Below are 16,252 nucleotides of genomic sequence, written 5' to 3'. Positions count from 1 at the left end.
TTAACGCATAAAGCATCAGAGTGTTTACACTTGCCCATTTCCACTTTCACATATTTTAGTTATTATCCTAAATTAGGTATCATTTGGAAGCTTAAACGTTAAAAGTTAATACTATTAAAATAATTTTGAAATTGGACATTGCGTTACTGTGGAAACTGTATTTTAAAACCTCCTCCCCCTAGTGCGCGGTGTCATGTTTCACATTTTACTAACATATTTACTGCACAATTTTATAATCAAACGTTTTTCTAATCTTGACAAAACTCATATTGTTGGAAAGGTCTGAGACTCAAGGTTCCATAATTGGCCACTGTTTTGTGATAGAAGTGATATTGTGACAGAAATGTTAGTTTAATTTGGAACACAACTTGGTTAGAAATATGGATTTGATTTTATACCAAATTATTTTGTAAAAAAAATAATAATACAAATGTTCAGTGCAGTACATTTACTTCACAGTAAATGTAATCTTCTATAACTTTTTTACACTTACACTACAAAGTTTACACTACAAAGTGATTTCACTTCAACAGTAATCTTCTGAGTGTCTCCTTTAAAAAGAGAGCAATCTTAGTTCTCTTAAAGAATCGCGGGTGTGAACAACTGATCGTTTGAAACCCATGAACTTTATACAAAGTAAGTTTTAAAAAAAGACCTACATATTCACCTGCAATGAGAATAAACAAGGTTTGTGTTGACCACAATGAGCTAGAGGCTGCAGAGAGCAATAAACCACCAACATTCATGAAACACTTAGAAACCAACCAAAAAATCCAGTTTTACTTTATTATTTATTATAAAATTACTTAATTTAGCATATTTGTGGATCTATGCATTCATATTAACAAATTTCAAAGTTTGATTTTATTTACTTTTGTATACAATAAACTGGCTGTGTTGGGTTGCCACTGTAGATATCTAATGTAAAATCTGGGTTCTGAAGTCAAACCTGTTGAGAACGATTAATATAACTAACATACAACAATAAAATAGTTAATTGCACTCGGAAAGCTTATTTGATTGCAAATATATACGAATAGTGTAAAGTTTAGTAAATGCACAGTGGAATAATCTACAAAATGTGGTCAGTGCAAGCATGACTACAACTTCCTCTAGATGTGGCTGAAATTTCCCCATAGAAAGCTCTGGGGTAAAGTTTCCTCTCAAACACAGCATAAATCTACACTGCATCATGTTGAAGTGCTTTACCATCATGAAGATCATGCAGCTTCATCTGTGTGAGTTTACTTCATTAATATGTTGTAGGCTATCTGCTGTGTATCAACTAATGCCATGATTTACGTATGTTTTAATGACACAATCATGTTAAACGTGTATGTGTGTTTTTGTTCCACAGATCTGCTCATATGGTGTGAAGCTGCGGAGACTTTAACCGATCAACTAACAGATTTGGGTCAAAATGTGACTATAAAATGTGATTTTGATGTAAATGAGGTTTATTGGTTTTTACTGAAACTTCCAGATTCTCCGGTTGACATATTACTCTCTTCCACAACGTCAGCTCTCTTTTACTACAGTCAAGCTTTTAGGCAGAAATATTCAGTGCAAAGTAAGCATCACCTGTTCATAAATAATGTCACTATTGATGATTTAGGACTTTATTACTGTGTGACCAAAGAAGCTCATCCAAAATACAGCAACGGCACCAGACTACACATCACTGGTGAGTGAACATTCAGTGATCATCAAGCTTAACATTTAATCATTGTTAGGCAAAAAGATTTTAAATATTAATATTAAACCCCTTCAATGATTACACAGTACCAACTCCAACTCCAGAGATCCAGAATCATACAGCGGTGGAGAACACTGAGAAGAATCAGACACATTGGCAGACTATTAGCCTCATATCTGCTCTGTTCAATGCAGTTCTGATCATCGTGATCATAGGTGAGCTCTTTGAGGATTGTGTTGTTCTGTCTGTAAAGATGGGAAGACTTAATGTTTAATCTGACTATCTCTTTAAGGACTAGTAACCAGAGACAACTTGAAACAATCTCAAGATACAAACCTACAACCACCTCAAGTTATGGATCCTGATCAACCACAAGACTCAAGTCAAGTGCAGGTAAAACAGCTATGATCAATGCAATCAAAATGAGTTAAGATACTAATGTGCACCTTTTAAAAGTATAGTTCATGCCATTCCAAACCTGTATTTATTTATTCATTCTGTTAAACACAAAAGAAGACATTTTTGGAGAAGAACTGTTTTTGTATACAATGAAAGTCAATGGGGTCCAAAACAACACTGGACCCAGGTTTTACAGTATGGCCAAAACAGTTAATTTAATTTCATTTGATTTATTTGCTGGGTGGGCTATTCCTGTGTTACCACATCTTTATATGTTTTCAAGCGTATCCCTTTATGGATTCTAATATGCACCTTTCACAAGTGCCAGTTGTACAATCTTAAAAGTAAAGGTCTTCACAGCAATGCCATAGAAGAACCATTTTGGTTTTCCCAAATAACCTTTCAGTGTACAGTTTTTAAAAGAATTATGTTTTTGTAGTGTATGAAGAACATTATGATAATCTAAAGAACCTTTTCCCACTTTTAAGAACCTTTTACGGACTGGAAAGATTCCATGAATGTTAAAGATTCTTTATAGACCCATCAATGCCGATAAAGAATCTTTATTTTTAATAGTTAAAGCTACTATTCATTCTGGCAGTTCAGAATTGTTTGTATCACGTGTTACAGAAAACTGTAACACATCTGCACTGAGATTAAATGTATTTTTCTTTTCTTTTTTTTTTCTTCTTTTTTTCAGTACGCTACGGCCGTTTTTCCCACACCATGTAAAAGGTTTCAGCCCAGACAAATAAACAGCACATATGCGCTTCTAGAGCTGCCAGAATCAAGTACACATCATCAAATCTGACACCATTTAGTTTCCTTTCATTCTCACTGTATGTGAAAAAGTATCACATATTGCAGATCTCTTTAATCTTTAGCTCGCTATTTTTGACCCCCAAGGGTTGTGCAAGGGACTGTTTCATTTAGAATAAGAACATTAAAGTGAATTGTAAGTTATGTTTAATACTTGCTCATCTTGGATGTAATATAGATAACAATATCTGTAATAATTAGTAATTACTTGTCATTTTGTCATATTTGAACCTCAAAATGCACAGTTTGCATTAGAAATGTTTTGTTTGATATGCTTATTTGTGATAACTTGCTAATTGTCTTGAGGGATATTCAGTGTTCAGATTTGTATAATGTCCGACTGATTTCCGTTGCTAGTTTGATATCTTTCTACTCTGGAATCCATACTCACTTAATAAACTCATTTCACTTCAATATGCATTTATTTGGTTAGTAGTCTTGTAATGAGTGGAATAATGAGCAGCCAGTTTGACTATTTCCGTTTCATAATATATGGTAATATACCGTTTGTGTGTGGGGGGATGTTAGCACACAAAGCACATACACACAACATACACGTTGTTGTATTTGTTCAATAAAGCTGTTACAAAACAAACTGTATGTATAGCCTACTCATGGTTTACTTCTGAATTAAAATGTCGAAATGTCGTTCCAAACTCAAATGAATGACCTTAAACACATCGACGGTTCTCAAGCGTTAGATTTGAGAGCAATAGGGGAACTTCTAATTCAGTCTGTTCATCACAGAAAGATACTGTACGGCTTCAGAAGACTATGAATATAGCCCACACGTTAGATTTACTTGAGGAGAACAGTTTATAGGCTACTTTATTTGTGATTTCATGCCCTTATAGAGCTTGACTGTATAAATTACACATCACTTTTATTGTATAAAAACATAGCAGATATGCTAAAATCTCATTTTGTGTTTGGAACGACATGACAAAAATGTTGAACTTACTTATTTGTACTTTGAAATCAAAGAGGACCATATGCATTATTTATGATTAGTAAGCTGCGTGTTATGGTTATGTTACAATCATCTTTGTGTTACAATCATCTTTTTGAATGAATAAAAAACACTTGGTAAACAACCTCAGAACTTTTTTTGCAGTTTGGTCACTAACTGCACTCACCCATGGCTTTAGCGCCTCTAAAGTAGTTTACCTCATGTGAGTATAGGCCTGCAATGTTTTATTCAATGCTCTTGTAAAATGTTCCACTGGTCTTGCGCCTCACAAGAAAAAAACCACAAAGTCTCACCTAGGCCTACTTCAAAAGTAAACCAAGATTTGATGTTCTCATTGATTTCTTAAAAAAGAAAAAGAGTAGGCCTGTGTGTTAAATTGTTTAAAATGTTTTGTGCATTGAGAGAAAGGGGCTTTAGGCTACATGTAGGCTAGGCTATTTATTCACATGTAGGCTAGGCTATATATTCACATGTAGGCTATGCTGCTTTCATGTGCTATTGGAATTATCGTTAATAGCCTACTTAGTTAGGGTGACCATACGTCCTGTTTAACCAGGACATATCTGGCCAGGATTTCGAGATCGCCCAAAATGCCTGGGATTCGGCTTTTGCTTTCTACAGTCACCATTCATTATGTTTACATTTATTACGTTATTTGACACTGACACATACGTGCTAGCTTTGCAGGTCATGCATTCTGATTCACACGGATCCCGATCGAGACGAAAACACAGGAATTTTCTTAGCAATGCTTACACGCACATCAACCGATCACTTGTTAAGCGTTCATGTAAACACTACATTCAGATTAACCAATCGGAATTAATTCAGTACTACTGAATCAAAAGGTGTACATGTAAACAAAATGAATGGCGAAGAGAAAGCAAAAGCCGAATCGCGGATATTTTGGGCCATCTCGAAATCCCGGCCGGACATGACCTGGAATATGGTCACCCTAACTTAGTTTCCTTGTTAAAACAATTGGGCGCGAACATTTTTAGGCAAAATTGTAACATGACTTCAGAAGTGGGAAGTATGAAACTTCCGATAGCAAGTGAAGGTAGCGTTAGCCTATTTTTAACCAGTTTACACACACACACACACAGACCTAGTCATCACCCCAATTTGGGACATTATAAAACGCTTAGCATGGCTTAATGTTGAGGAAAACATTTAGGCTATAATTAAATGCATTGCGTTCATGGGCTCATCTGCTTTTCTTTAGACCTACATTGTATGGTTTATTAATAAGGTGTTTACTGAATTTGGTCTTTAAATACTGTTTATAGTAGCCTACATTAAGGAAAGGTTTTTTTTTTCATTAAGCTTGAATGTCCCCTCAATTGACCAAGCCTATATAATAGGCTATAGAAGTATATAAGCGGCTAATTTTTGTCTGAAATGTAAGTTACTCGATTTGTTTATAAAACATTTGATTGCTTAATTAGTAATTACAAGCCTCAAGAATTTATACCACCAATGAAGGTTGAAACATGTCTCCTGCCTCCATCATGTGGACATTACAAGAGCACAATATCTTTCGTGAGAATGGCTTAAACTAAACCATGCAGTGCATGGGTAGAAGATCCACTTAATATTTAGATTGTAAATAATCCATCTATTTAAACTTTTCTCTGAAATTACCAGAGCTCATGTAACGGTAAACAGCGTTACTGTGTGTTACCTGATACTTTTCTCAACGCTAGTGGGAATGGACCAATCACAGACGTATGTGGTTACCGGGCACGTGTTTTTAAAAAGTGTTTTTAGAGAGATTGGTTGAGCAAATGTTCGTTTATATGTCAGCTACCAGTAGTTAGAACGAATACATTTAAATGGTTATAGTAGGTTTTGTTCACACTTCTCACATAAGACACAAACTGTTGTAAGATTTGAATGCGTCTCAAAGGCGGATTCGGTTTCCTGGGCCTTCACGCGCCCTCTGGAGGAACGCGTCGGTTTAACAGGAAACACGTACATTTGCCGCCCAATGATTTTGGGAGACAAACGAAAAGCAGTGTGGGTAACTTTGAAAGATGGCGGACGACGCTGAGCAGGTATGATATTTTGTTGCATTTACAAGAATGTTTTTATTGTTTGATAATAGCGGAGCTGACACACATCTGGTGTTTTCATTCATGTCTCTCTGAACACACGAGTACGTCGAGGCAGTTTATATTCAGCAGGTCTCACAGACGGTTGCTCATATGGTTATCCATTACAATAATAAAGCCTATATATATATATATATTAATGGAACTTAATTTGCAGCAACAAACCACCAACACTGTAGAAGAGCCTCTGGATCTGATCCGGTTGAGTCTGGATGAGAGAATCTACGTGAAGATGAGGAACGACAGAGAGCTGCGCGGCAGACTGCACGTGAGAACACACACACACACACACACACACACACACACACACACACACACACACACACACACACACACACACACACACACACACACACACACACACACACACACACACACACACACACACACATTCATTCAGTCATTCATTAATTCAGTCAGTCAGCAGTGTTGCCAGATTGGGACAGTGATTTCCAGCCCAAAAGCTCACCAAAACCCGCCCACTACAAGAAAAAACCGGCCAAAATTTTACTGCCAAAATAATATGATATAATTTCATTACCATGTCATTCAAGGTTGATAAGCACAATTTGTATCTCCTTAAAACAAAATAACAATGATAAAATAAAATAAAAAATAATTATTTTTTTCCAGGAAAACAGATCAAAACGCAAGGAGACAATATTACAAAAATGTCCAGATGGACACTGTCAAAACGGCAATCAAGAAATGAACCGATGACTTTAACCCTCGGAAGTACACATTGCAGAACATAACGCAGAATTTAGCAGTAAAAACGGATTCATCGATTCAAACCTTTTTCAGCAGCTGTCAGGGTCGAGTATAGTGCAGTCTGGACGGTGTAAAAGTTGCCGATGTCTGGTAACTAGGCTAGTGTGCACGTGACCATGGACAGGAGTCGTCCCATATTTGATTTCATTTCAAGTCATTCAACTGTGCTCTCCCCTCTCAGAGTTAGTCACCATCGATATCTCCCACCACATGTACGTTTTTAGAGTTGCTCACTATCTCACTCTTTACTGTGCAGATACAACTTACTGTTTAGTAGGCTATATCACTTTGGCATTAGCGATCACTTGAATATACGGAATATACAGCTACAACTTATCGCGCTCATTCGCATCTGCCTGCTGATCGCTGATTGGCTAAAAGTGCGTGCTCGTCGGTGATGTCAACACCAACGCCAGCTGACTCTGCATGGGCGTGTGTGTACAGTAATGTCATGATGACTGATTTTATGGACTACATGCACACTTCAGTTTCGTTTTTTAACCAATTAGACTTTAAAATGTAGATGTTTGAAAACCGCCGAACTGACCCCAAACCAGCCCAAATTTTGTCCACCCGCCCAAACCCTTTTTACCCGCACAATCAAACTCAAAACCGCCCAATTGGGCGGGAACCCGCCCAATCTGGCAACACTGTCAGTCAGTCGGTAGGCTACTTATGTGCAGTTTTCCTTCATTTTAATACCAGTGTATTTCGACAATGCACAACAACACAATGATAAACGAAACTGTTTTAACTTTATTAACGTTATTAAACAACACTGGCTCAAAGTTCAAGCTCAACACGATATAGACAACGAACTACCTATATGATATCGTATTATATAATGCATTGTGTCTGTGTGTGTATAGTATTTATACACCATGCTGTACAAAAATGATTTGAAACATCAATGCCAATGTTTTGCATCACCAAAATTAGAAATTGTTTAATTGTGCATTATTATGTGATATCAAACATTTATAATATTTTACATTAGGCCTATGACCAGCACTTAAACATGATCCTCGGCGATGTTGAAGAGACGGTGACGACTGTGGAGATCGACGAGGAGACGTATGAGGAGATTTATAAGGTAACGGCTGCTGCTTTCCTCCATGTTTATGTTCTGTTTAATTATACAAATTGAATGTCAGTGAAGAATCCTAAAGGGTTTTGCTTCAGTCCGTTGCATCAGAATGCATAAGTAAATTATAATAAACCTTATATTGGTGATAAACAGAAAGTACAGCAAATATAAATCAATGTAATAGCAGCAACTAGGAAAATGAGTAAAATATTAACGCCAATCTTGATGTAGGATTGGGACACTCCTAATCTTTAATATTGAAAAATATTGACAAATAAAATCCTCTCGTCATCACACGGGCTGCGTATGAAAGCTTAAAGGACAAGTTCGGTATTTTACACTTAAAGCCCTGTTTTCAGATCGTTTCTGATGAAATAGAACGGTTAAGATTGAAATTTGGACACATTTTCGCCCCGAGAATTTTTGGTTTCTGTGGGAGCACCCCCCCACCTCCATAATGGTTGCATAGGTGCACTGGAAAAATCCTTCCTAAAACGCATTAAACTTTCGTTTACAAAGACGTGAAACTCACCGAGTGGTCAGGGGTGTTCACTGATATGCTCACACAAAAATCGCTGCAAAAGATGCTTTCCAACAGGTTTTATCGTAGTTTTTGTCCAACTCCATTGACTTGTATTGGATGTGCTGTGAGGTACGGTATTACTCCGCCGCCGGGCTGGAGTGTCTATTATTCAAGCTCTCAACGGAAGAATGTACGGGTGTGAGGCGTTTGGAAAAATAGGTCCACAGTTTTACAACGAATGGTAAAACACCTGTTGGAAAGCATCTTTTGCAGCGATTTTTGTGTGAGCATATCAGTGAACACCCCTGACCACTCGGAGAGTTTCACGTCTTTGTAAACGAAAGTTTAATGCGTTTTAGGAAGGATTGTTCCAGTGCACCTATGCAGCCATTGTGGAGGTGGGGGGGTGCTCCCACAGAAACCGAAAATTCTCGGGCGAAAATGTGTCCAAATTTCAACTTTTCAATTTCTTAACCGTTCTATTTCATCAGAAACGATCTGAAAACAGGGCTTTAAGTGTAAAATAACGAACTGGTCCTTTAACAATGCCGCCTTCAGAGATGGCATTCAAAGGTAGGAAGGCATCAAGGCACATCCAAATCCAATGTTAGTTTCACTCCCTGTCTCCTGAGATCCCTTCATCTGATCGAGTTTTGAAGGCAGCACAGATGTATCCTTCACTGCCTTTGATCCTATCCTGCCTTTGATATCCCACAATCCTGTGCTTACCATTCTGTGACATCTAAAAATATAAATATGTCGTCTGAAAGTTGCGGCTGGTCGTCAGTTTGTGTGTAAATGTACGTTTTTGAGCAACGGTTTTCACTTCTGAAGTAATTTCTAGCAAAAAATGACTATTGTAGTAATTAAATATTCAATTAGTTCTCACCAAAGCTAGCTCTGTTTTGCTGTGGATCATTAAGTAAGGGTTAATGCCCGACGAGGTGTCCATTGTCAGGTATTAATGGACGACGGCGAGGCGTGAACCGTCCGACTCGCAGCGGAGGACGGTTGCGCCCCCCCCCCCCCCCCCCACCCCCCCCCCCCCCCCCGAAGTCCATTAAAGGGATAGTTCACTCAAAAATGAAAATTGTGTCATCACTTACTCAACCTCGTGTTGTTTTAAACCTGTATGGGTTTCTCTGTTCTGTTGAACACAAAAGAAGATATTTTGAAGAATGTCGGTAACCAAACAGTTGCTGGACCCCATTGACTTCCATAGTGGGAAAAAAAAAAATACTATGGAAGTCAATGGGGTCCATCAACTGTTTGGTTACCGACATTCTTCAAAATATCTTCTTTTGTGTTCAACAGAACAGAGAAACCCATACAGGTTTAAAACAACACGAGGTTGAGTAAGTGATGACACAATTTTCATTTTTGAGTGAACTATCCCTTTAATACCTGACAATGGATGCCTCGGAGGGCATTAACCCGCTTATACCATGGTCACTTGCCAAATAACACATTTTTAAAACATTAGTTTATATTTTAATTAGTTTTACAATCGAAATCTAAAGTTTTTACAAACAATAACTTGGTTTCCCTGGTTACGCCTGACGGTTTATTTAGCAACTGGAGATATTTATAGTCCGCTCGATTTATAGTCCGTTTAGATACTTTGACTGCCTGTTGCTATGGTTACTCACAGCTGATGTAGCCAGCGCATTTATTTATTAATTTCGAATGGAAAACAGTCAGTTTCACCAGAACTCCTTTACTAGGTGTCCTCTATCACTTTTTAATGGACACCCTGCAGCCAATCAGAATCGAGTATTCACCTAGACCATGGTATAATAAACTTTATTACATGGCTTGGTTGAATTCTAATGTAGAATGCGGTCTGTTATTTCTTGATAACTGCCGCTGCGAAGTATAACCCACCGTTGCCATGAAAAACAGAGTGTTGCTATGGACGCAGGATTCTAACCGTAGAGACGGAATGGACTATTCTCTTTAGCGGAAGCAATACAATCGTTTTTAAATCAACATTTTGTGTCAAATTATTGATTTATTTGGTAGGTAGCCAGGTAATAAGCAGGATAATGTAGAGTGAGGTGGTTGTTATCGCGAATCATAGACTGTAAAAAAAGATGGACGACGCCCCTTCGCTCTCTTCCATTGATGAGAACTGAAGCCGCTAGAGTCCCGATATGGCGCTGACATATTGGAACTTGAGTCTGCGCAGTAGCGATTTCGGAACCAGACCTGCACAGTAGTGAGCAGGAAGTAAAGCCGCGAAATCAACGCTCCACCCTCACTCTCGCAGAATGCACTCAGGGAGAGTGGATTCTGCACACTTTTTAAAAAATGTATTGGAGTACGACAAGAGGCTTGTTAAAATAAAGTAAACACAATCTCCTCAGTCCTCCAAAGATCCCGAAAAAATGTCCGTTGGTGCTTCAGTGACTACTTCGCTCAGAGAACCTGTCAATCACAGCTGTCAATCATGACGTTACACCACCGCATCACGTAACTAACTAAAAACCAACTTATTTTTGAAACAGACACTTGAACTTACATCAGCATGATGAAAACGACAGCAAATGAAAGAAACCACCTTTGGAAAAAAGATATTTGAAGTGTAATTTAATTTAGTTGGTCTCACGTCCCGTTGAATAACACAGGGAGGCGGGGCTTATGACCTATACTAGGACCAGTCACCGGGGGGCGATCGAGACGTTTTGGCTTCACTTTTCAGGGCTTGTGCAGCACGCTTGTCGCGAATACAACCCCTTCAGGCTGATTGTATTTGCTATAACAACGGCCTCACTCTACATTATCCCTTACATAACGCTGCCTCAGAAGTCTGTCTGAAATCAGTTTTTGAGGTTTCGAACCTTCATGTCCAAACGCTGCTTATAAAGTCATTGCCTGATAAGGCAGCGAGGCAACAAGTTTTCAGCCGTGAGCCAATGAATTTTCTCTTTTCTTTAAATTAATTGAAGCCATCTATCATTGTGTTGACATGCATAACCCGTTTGTTTTGCAGTCAACGAAGCGGAACATCCCCATGCTGTTTGTCCGAGGCGATGGAGTCGTGTTAGTGGCGCCGCCGCTCAGGGTCGGATAAATAACTTCCCGACAGAATTAAGTTTTGGACTCTAAATTCTTCAAGTGGATTTTTTAAGTGGATGACGTTTTCATTTGGAACCGCAGAGTTGTAAATCTGTTTATTTTTCAAGTCGACCTTTCCTTTTATGTTTGGAAACCCGCATTGGCAATTCATTTGCGCCATATATGTTTTTTTTGACTGTCATTAAAGTTCTTGAAGTTGGATTTTTTTCAAATGACTGCTGTTTTCACTAATGTAATAAAGTTCATGTTATGATTTGTCATGCTGAAAACTTTCTACCAAACATCTGCTGTGTTGGCCTAATATTATGCACAATAAGCACATCATTTATAAACCATTGGTCATAAGGTGGAGGAGCCCTGTTATGAGAATTGTTTTGGGATTTGTTTATATTTAATTTAGAATTTGCAGAGCCCCTAACAAGACATGGTGTTGTGAAAAAAAAATGGAGATTGAAGGAAAAATTATATCAATGGTTTTGCGTTCTCTCACGGAAGTATTGCAGTTCTACGAGTAAATTGCTCATAAAACTTTTACATTCTTTCACAAAACGATTGGATTCCCTATACTTACCCTGTACTTAATTGTTTGTGGCATGTATAATTTGATGGTGTAGGTGAGTCTATCTGTAAACCGTAATATTACATTAAGTAAATAAATAGTATTATAATATTACATATATTTTATTTTACTTAGAATTTAACTGTTTTCTTTTATTGTTTTTAAATGGTGCTATACTCAGATGTGACCAGCAGAGGGAGCCAATGTCACATTCAACACAAACATGTTTTGTTCCAGCAGGAGGCGCTGTTGTTCTCCTTCACAACCTGATGCCTGTTGTCATAGAAGTGTTCAATCTCGTGTGATTATGTCGAGAGTACTCTGAACTTGCCGAACAATTACCATCAAATTCACATTCAATTAGATGTTAAACGGTCTCTTGGGTCAAAACAATGCTATTCTACCGTTACTTATAAATAGATCAGTTGTTTGGAGAAGAACACCAAAATAACCCGTTCCCATGAAATGGGTCTTTCCCATTAGCAGAGACAGTGACGCAGAGTTCCCAATGAAGATGGCCTAACTTTTCCCACAGCCTAAAATAGCCCCCTGGAGTGGGGTGATAACCAAATATAGCTAGTTTTGGGACCGGACCAGAGGGAACACTGTTCTGAGCGACTGACAAACGCACAAAACCTGGCTGTAACTCAAAATAGTGTTATTGTAACATCAGACTGGTGGACATATGCAAAAAAATTAACGGGTTAGTGATTTAATGAGATGACGAAAAGGTGAAATATTAGCCTACATATTATTAATACAATGTTAATTGAATGGTGTTTGAATATATTATCAGACAAAAATATGACAAAACCAACAAGCTTATTTGAGATTCCTGTGGAGGAACACTGTGTTGCTCCAACAAATAGGCGAGATAAAATATTAAATCCAAATATTTGGATAGAAATATAACCATGGCCTCAAGATGGTTTAAATATTTTTTCTAACTTCTACCAAATGCGTCTTAAATTTATTGTGCTGGAATATACTCTGGAAACACAGGATCATTTTTGAGGATGTATTTTTAAAAGGAATCTGCGGTGAATATTTTCAACCCATACTGTAATTCCTTCACCTGCCGGTAACTCATTTTATCCTGTAACTAAACTCAGATTCCCGTGAGAAAGAAAGGCTGGCGGTTTGCGTGAATGTTTTCTGCCTCTTTACTTGTGTGTTGTTTCATATTGCATGCATGTTCCTGGGCTTTGCACCGATTACATAAGAGAAACACTGGAGCATCTCCATGTGATCGTTCCCTGCTCGTTCAGTTTGCTCAACCTGATACAATTCAACAAGAATGGCCTCCAGGTGAATGCTCATACATGACAAAATACATCCCATATAAAAATGACGGAGGCTTTGTGTATATTACTGAACATGTACTCCTTATATAATATATACAATTGACATACAGTCGTGCTCAAAACGTGCAGAATCTGCTAAATGTTAATTATTTTTGCAATATAAGAGGATGTGTGATATTTTTTTATTCAGTACTGTCCTGAATAAGATATTTTAAATAAAAGAGGTTTACATAATAGTCCACAAGACAAAAAATTGCTTTATTTATAAAAATGACCCCGTTCAAAAGTTTACACACCCTTGATTCTTAATACTGTGTCGTTACCTGGATGATCTACGACTGTTTTTTTGTGATGGTTGTTCTCGAATCCCTTGATTTTCCTGATCAGTTAAACTGCACAATGTTCTTCAGAAAAATGATCCAGGTCCCGATAATTCTTTAGTTTTCCAGCATCTTTTGCTTTTTTGAACCTTTTCCAGCAGTGACTGTATGATTTTGAGATCCATCTTTTCACACTGTGGACAATATTATAATATATTAAAAAAGGTTCAAACATTCACTGATACTCTAGAAGGAAACCCGATGCATTAAGATCCAGGGGGTGAAAACTTTTGAAAAGGATGCAGATGTCCAAATTGTTCTTATTTTGTTCAAATACACTCACCTAAAGGATTATTAGGAACACCATACTAATACTGTGTTTGACCCCCTTTCGCCTTCAGAACTGCCTTAATTCTACGTGGCATTGATTCAACAAGGTGCGAAAGCATTCTTTAGAAATGTTGGCCCATATTGATAGGATAGCATCTTGCAGTTGATGGAGATTTGTGGGATGCACATCCAGGGCACGAAGCTCCCGTTCCACCACATCCCAAAGATGCTCTATTGGGTTGATATCTGGTGACTGTGGGGGCCATTTTAGTACAGTGAACTCATTGTCATGTTCAAGAAACCAATTTGAAATGATTCGAGCTTTGTGACATGGTGCATTATCCTGCTGGAAATAGCCATCAGAGGATGGGGACATGGTGGTCATAAAGGGATCATGGACATGGTCAGAAACAATGCTCAGGTAGGCTGTGGCATTTAAACGATGCCCAATTGGCACTAAGGGGCCTAAAGTGTGCCAAGAAAACATCCCCCACACCATTACACCACCACCACCAGCCTGCACAGTGGTAACAAGGCATGATGGATCCATGTTCTCATTCTGTTTACGCCAATTTCTGACTCTACCATCTGAATGTCTCAACAGAAATCGAGACTCATCAGACCAGGCAACATTTTTCCAGTCTTCAACTGTCCAATTTTGGTGAGCTCGTGCAAATTGTAGCCTCTTTTTCCTATTTGTAGTGGAGATGAGTGGTACCCGGTGGGGTCTTCTGCTGTTGTAGCCCATCTGCCTCAAGGTTGTGCGTGTTGTGGCTTCACAAATGCTTTGCTGCATACCTCGGTTGTAACGAGTGGTTATTTCAGTCAAAGTTGCTCTTCTATCAGCTTGAATCAGTTGGCCCATTCTCCTCTGACCTCTAGCATCAACAAGGCATTTTCGCCCACAGGACTGCCGCATACTGGAGGTTTTTCCCTTTTCACACCATTCTTTGTAAACCCTAGAAATGGTTGTGCGTGAAAATCCCAGTAACTGAGCAGATTGTGAAATACTCAGACCGGCCCGTCTGGCACCAACAACCATGCCACGCTCAAAATTGCTTAAATCACCTTTCTTTCCCATTCTGACATTCAGTTTGGAGTTCAGGAGATTGTCTTGACCAGGACCACACCCCTAAATGCATTGAAGCAACTGCCATGTGATTGGTTGATTAGATAATTGCATTAATGAGAAATTGAACAGGTGTTCCTAATAATCCTTTAGGTGAGTGTATATATAAAAAATCAATTAGTACTTCCCTTCGGAAGCAAGTTTCCCGGAAGACAAATTAAGTACAATTTTCCTTGATCAATTTAACTTTTGTGTTTTTTCTTCTTTTTTTTATACTATGCCTGCGTCTGAAATCGCACACTCTCTTGAGTAGTTACTTATTTTAAATAATTATTTTGTGAGCACTAAAAAAAATATGTTCTACTACAGTATATAGTATGAATGTGTGTAGTATGAATATAATCCGGATGTACTACATTCGTCATGTTGTCATTATCATGTGACCTACCAGTTGCGTCACTGCCATTCATAAATCCTCTCCTGTGGCCTCATGGGATAGCAAAGTGTCAATCATATGCCTGGTTCATAGGTCACCCGGTTACTTTTCGCCACTCTTTTATGAATACTGTAAATTCAGACATGCTATTCTTGTCACATACTGTTTTACACCCTACTATATAATAAGGAAGTATGTGATTTCAGATGCAGTCTATGTATTCAGACATATGCTACATTCACGCCATGTCGGAATTACCGTAAATAAATTTCACGGTACTTTGAAGTTATAAACGGATCGGTCTGCACAGTGCAGCTTAAAGTCGAACACAGCTTAAATCTGCAGTGGTCAGGTGGTCCAGCAGTCACATGGTACAAGTCGTCACTCTCAGAAAATTATGGGTTTACACGTATAATTACAAGTTCTACATGGCTTTTTACAGATCAGAATCCTTACGGTAATTACGACATGGCGTAAACACACCTATATTACTCTATTTTTTCACATGCTATACAATAGGGAAGTATTCGACTTCGGATGCAGCATGAGTATTTTAATGTTTACAAAATGGCCCCATTCACTGCTATTGTAAGAGCCTCACTGTAACCCAAAGAAAGAAAAATTTTGGTGTACCCATCCTGGAATATTGCTTTAATGCATAGCTTTCTCTTTGGCTGAGAACTACTGGGCTTTGATTCCACACTTAGTTTACACCCTTCAGGATCAGTTTTTCCTATAACCAGTGTGAAAAGCATGTCTTGGGCTGTTGAGAATGGC

The 16,252-nt window shown here is 38.2% G+C and overlaps 2 protein-coding genes and 1 long non-coding RNA gene across 3 annotated transcripts; 2 read left to right on the top strand and 1 right to left on the bottom strand.

Annotated features, from left to right (window-relative positions):
• Positions 1-348: 348 nt before the first annotated feature.
• On the top strand, positions 349-3,328 carry LOC309475558 (uncharacterized protein). Its single transcript, XM_082138380.1, has 5 exons — positions 349-1,238; positions 1,358-1,684; positions 1,783-1,911; positions 1,989-2,089; positions 2,796-3,328. The coding sequence occupies exons 1-5, from the start codon at positions 1,193-1,195 to the stop codon at positions 2,904-2,906; spliced, it is 714 nt and encodes a 237-aa protein (XP_081994506.1). The 5' UTR covers positions 349-1,192; the 3' UTR covers positions 2,907-3,328.
• LOC309475560 lies at positions 3,019-4,986 on the bottom strand. The gene is made up of 2 exons (XR_014197724.1): positions 4,845-4,986; positions 3,019-4,405 (listed from the first exon to the last, which is right to left on the bottom strand). It is a non-coding gene; the product is annotated as an uncharacterized lncRNA (long non-coding RNA).
• An 818-nt stretch (positions 4,987-5,804) lies between these two features.
• lsm3 (LSM3 homolog, U6 small nuclear RNA and mRNA degradation associated) lies at positions 5,805-11,658 on the top strand. Its single transcript, XM_082138381.1, has 4 exons — positions 5,805-5,941; positions 6,156-6,266; positions 7,767-7,862; positions 11,372-11,658. The coding sequence occupies exons 1-4, from the start codon at positions 5,921-5,923 to the stop codon at positions 11,450-11,452; spliced, it is 309 nt and encodes a 102-aa protein (XP_081994507.1). The 5' UTR covers positions 5,805-5,920; the 3' UTR covers positions 11,453-11,658.
• Positions 11,659-16,252: the final 4,594 nt, after the last annotated feature.

Source organism: Leuciscus leuciscus (assembly GCF_965113295.1).
Source record: "Leuciscus leuciscus genome assembly, chromosome: 15".
NCBI classification, from domain to species: Eukaryota; Metazoa; Chordata; class Actinopteri; order Cypriniformes; family Leuciscidae; genus Leuciscus; species Leuciscus leuciscus.
The sequence above is the reverse complement of the archived record's forward strand: the minus strand, read 5'-3'. Positions and strand labels throughout refer to the sequence as shown.

Coding starts and splice junctions, on each gene's coding strand:
- lsm3 (XM_082138381.1), top strand. CDS start 5,921: ATGGCGGACGACGCTGAGCAG. Junction 5,942..6,155: donor TGGCGGACGACGCTGAGCAG/GTATGATATTTT, acceptor CTTAATTTGCAG/CAACAAACCACCAACACTGT. Junction 7,863..11,371: donor CGTATGAGGAGATTTATAAG/GTAACGGCTGCT, acceptor TTTGTTTTGCAG/TCAACGAAGCGGAACATCCC.
- LOC309475558 (XM_082138380.1), top strand. CDS start 1,193: ATGTTGAAGTGCTTTACCATCATGAAGATCATGCAGCTTCATCTGT. Junction 1,912..1,988: donor TCTGATCATCGTGATCATAG/GTGAGCTCTTTG, acceptor TATCTCTTTAAG/GACTAGTAACCAGAGACAAC. Junction 2,090..2,795: donor AAGACTCAAGTCAAGTGCAG/GTAAAACAGCTA, acceptor TCTTTTTTTCAG/TACGCTACGGCCGTTTTTCC.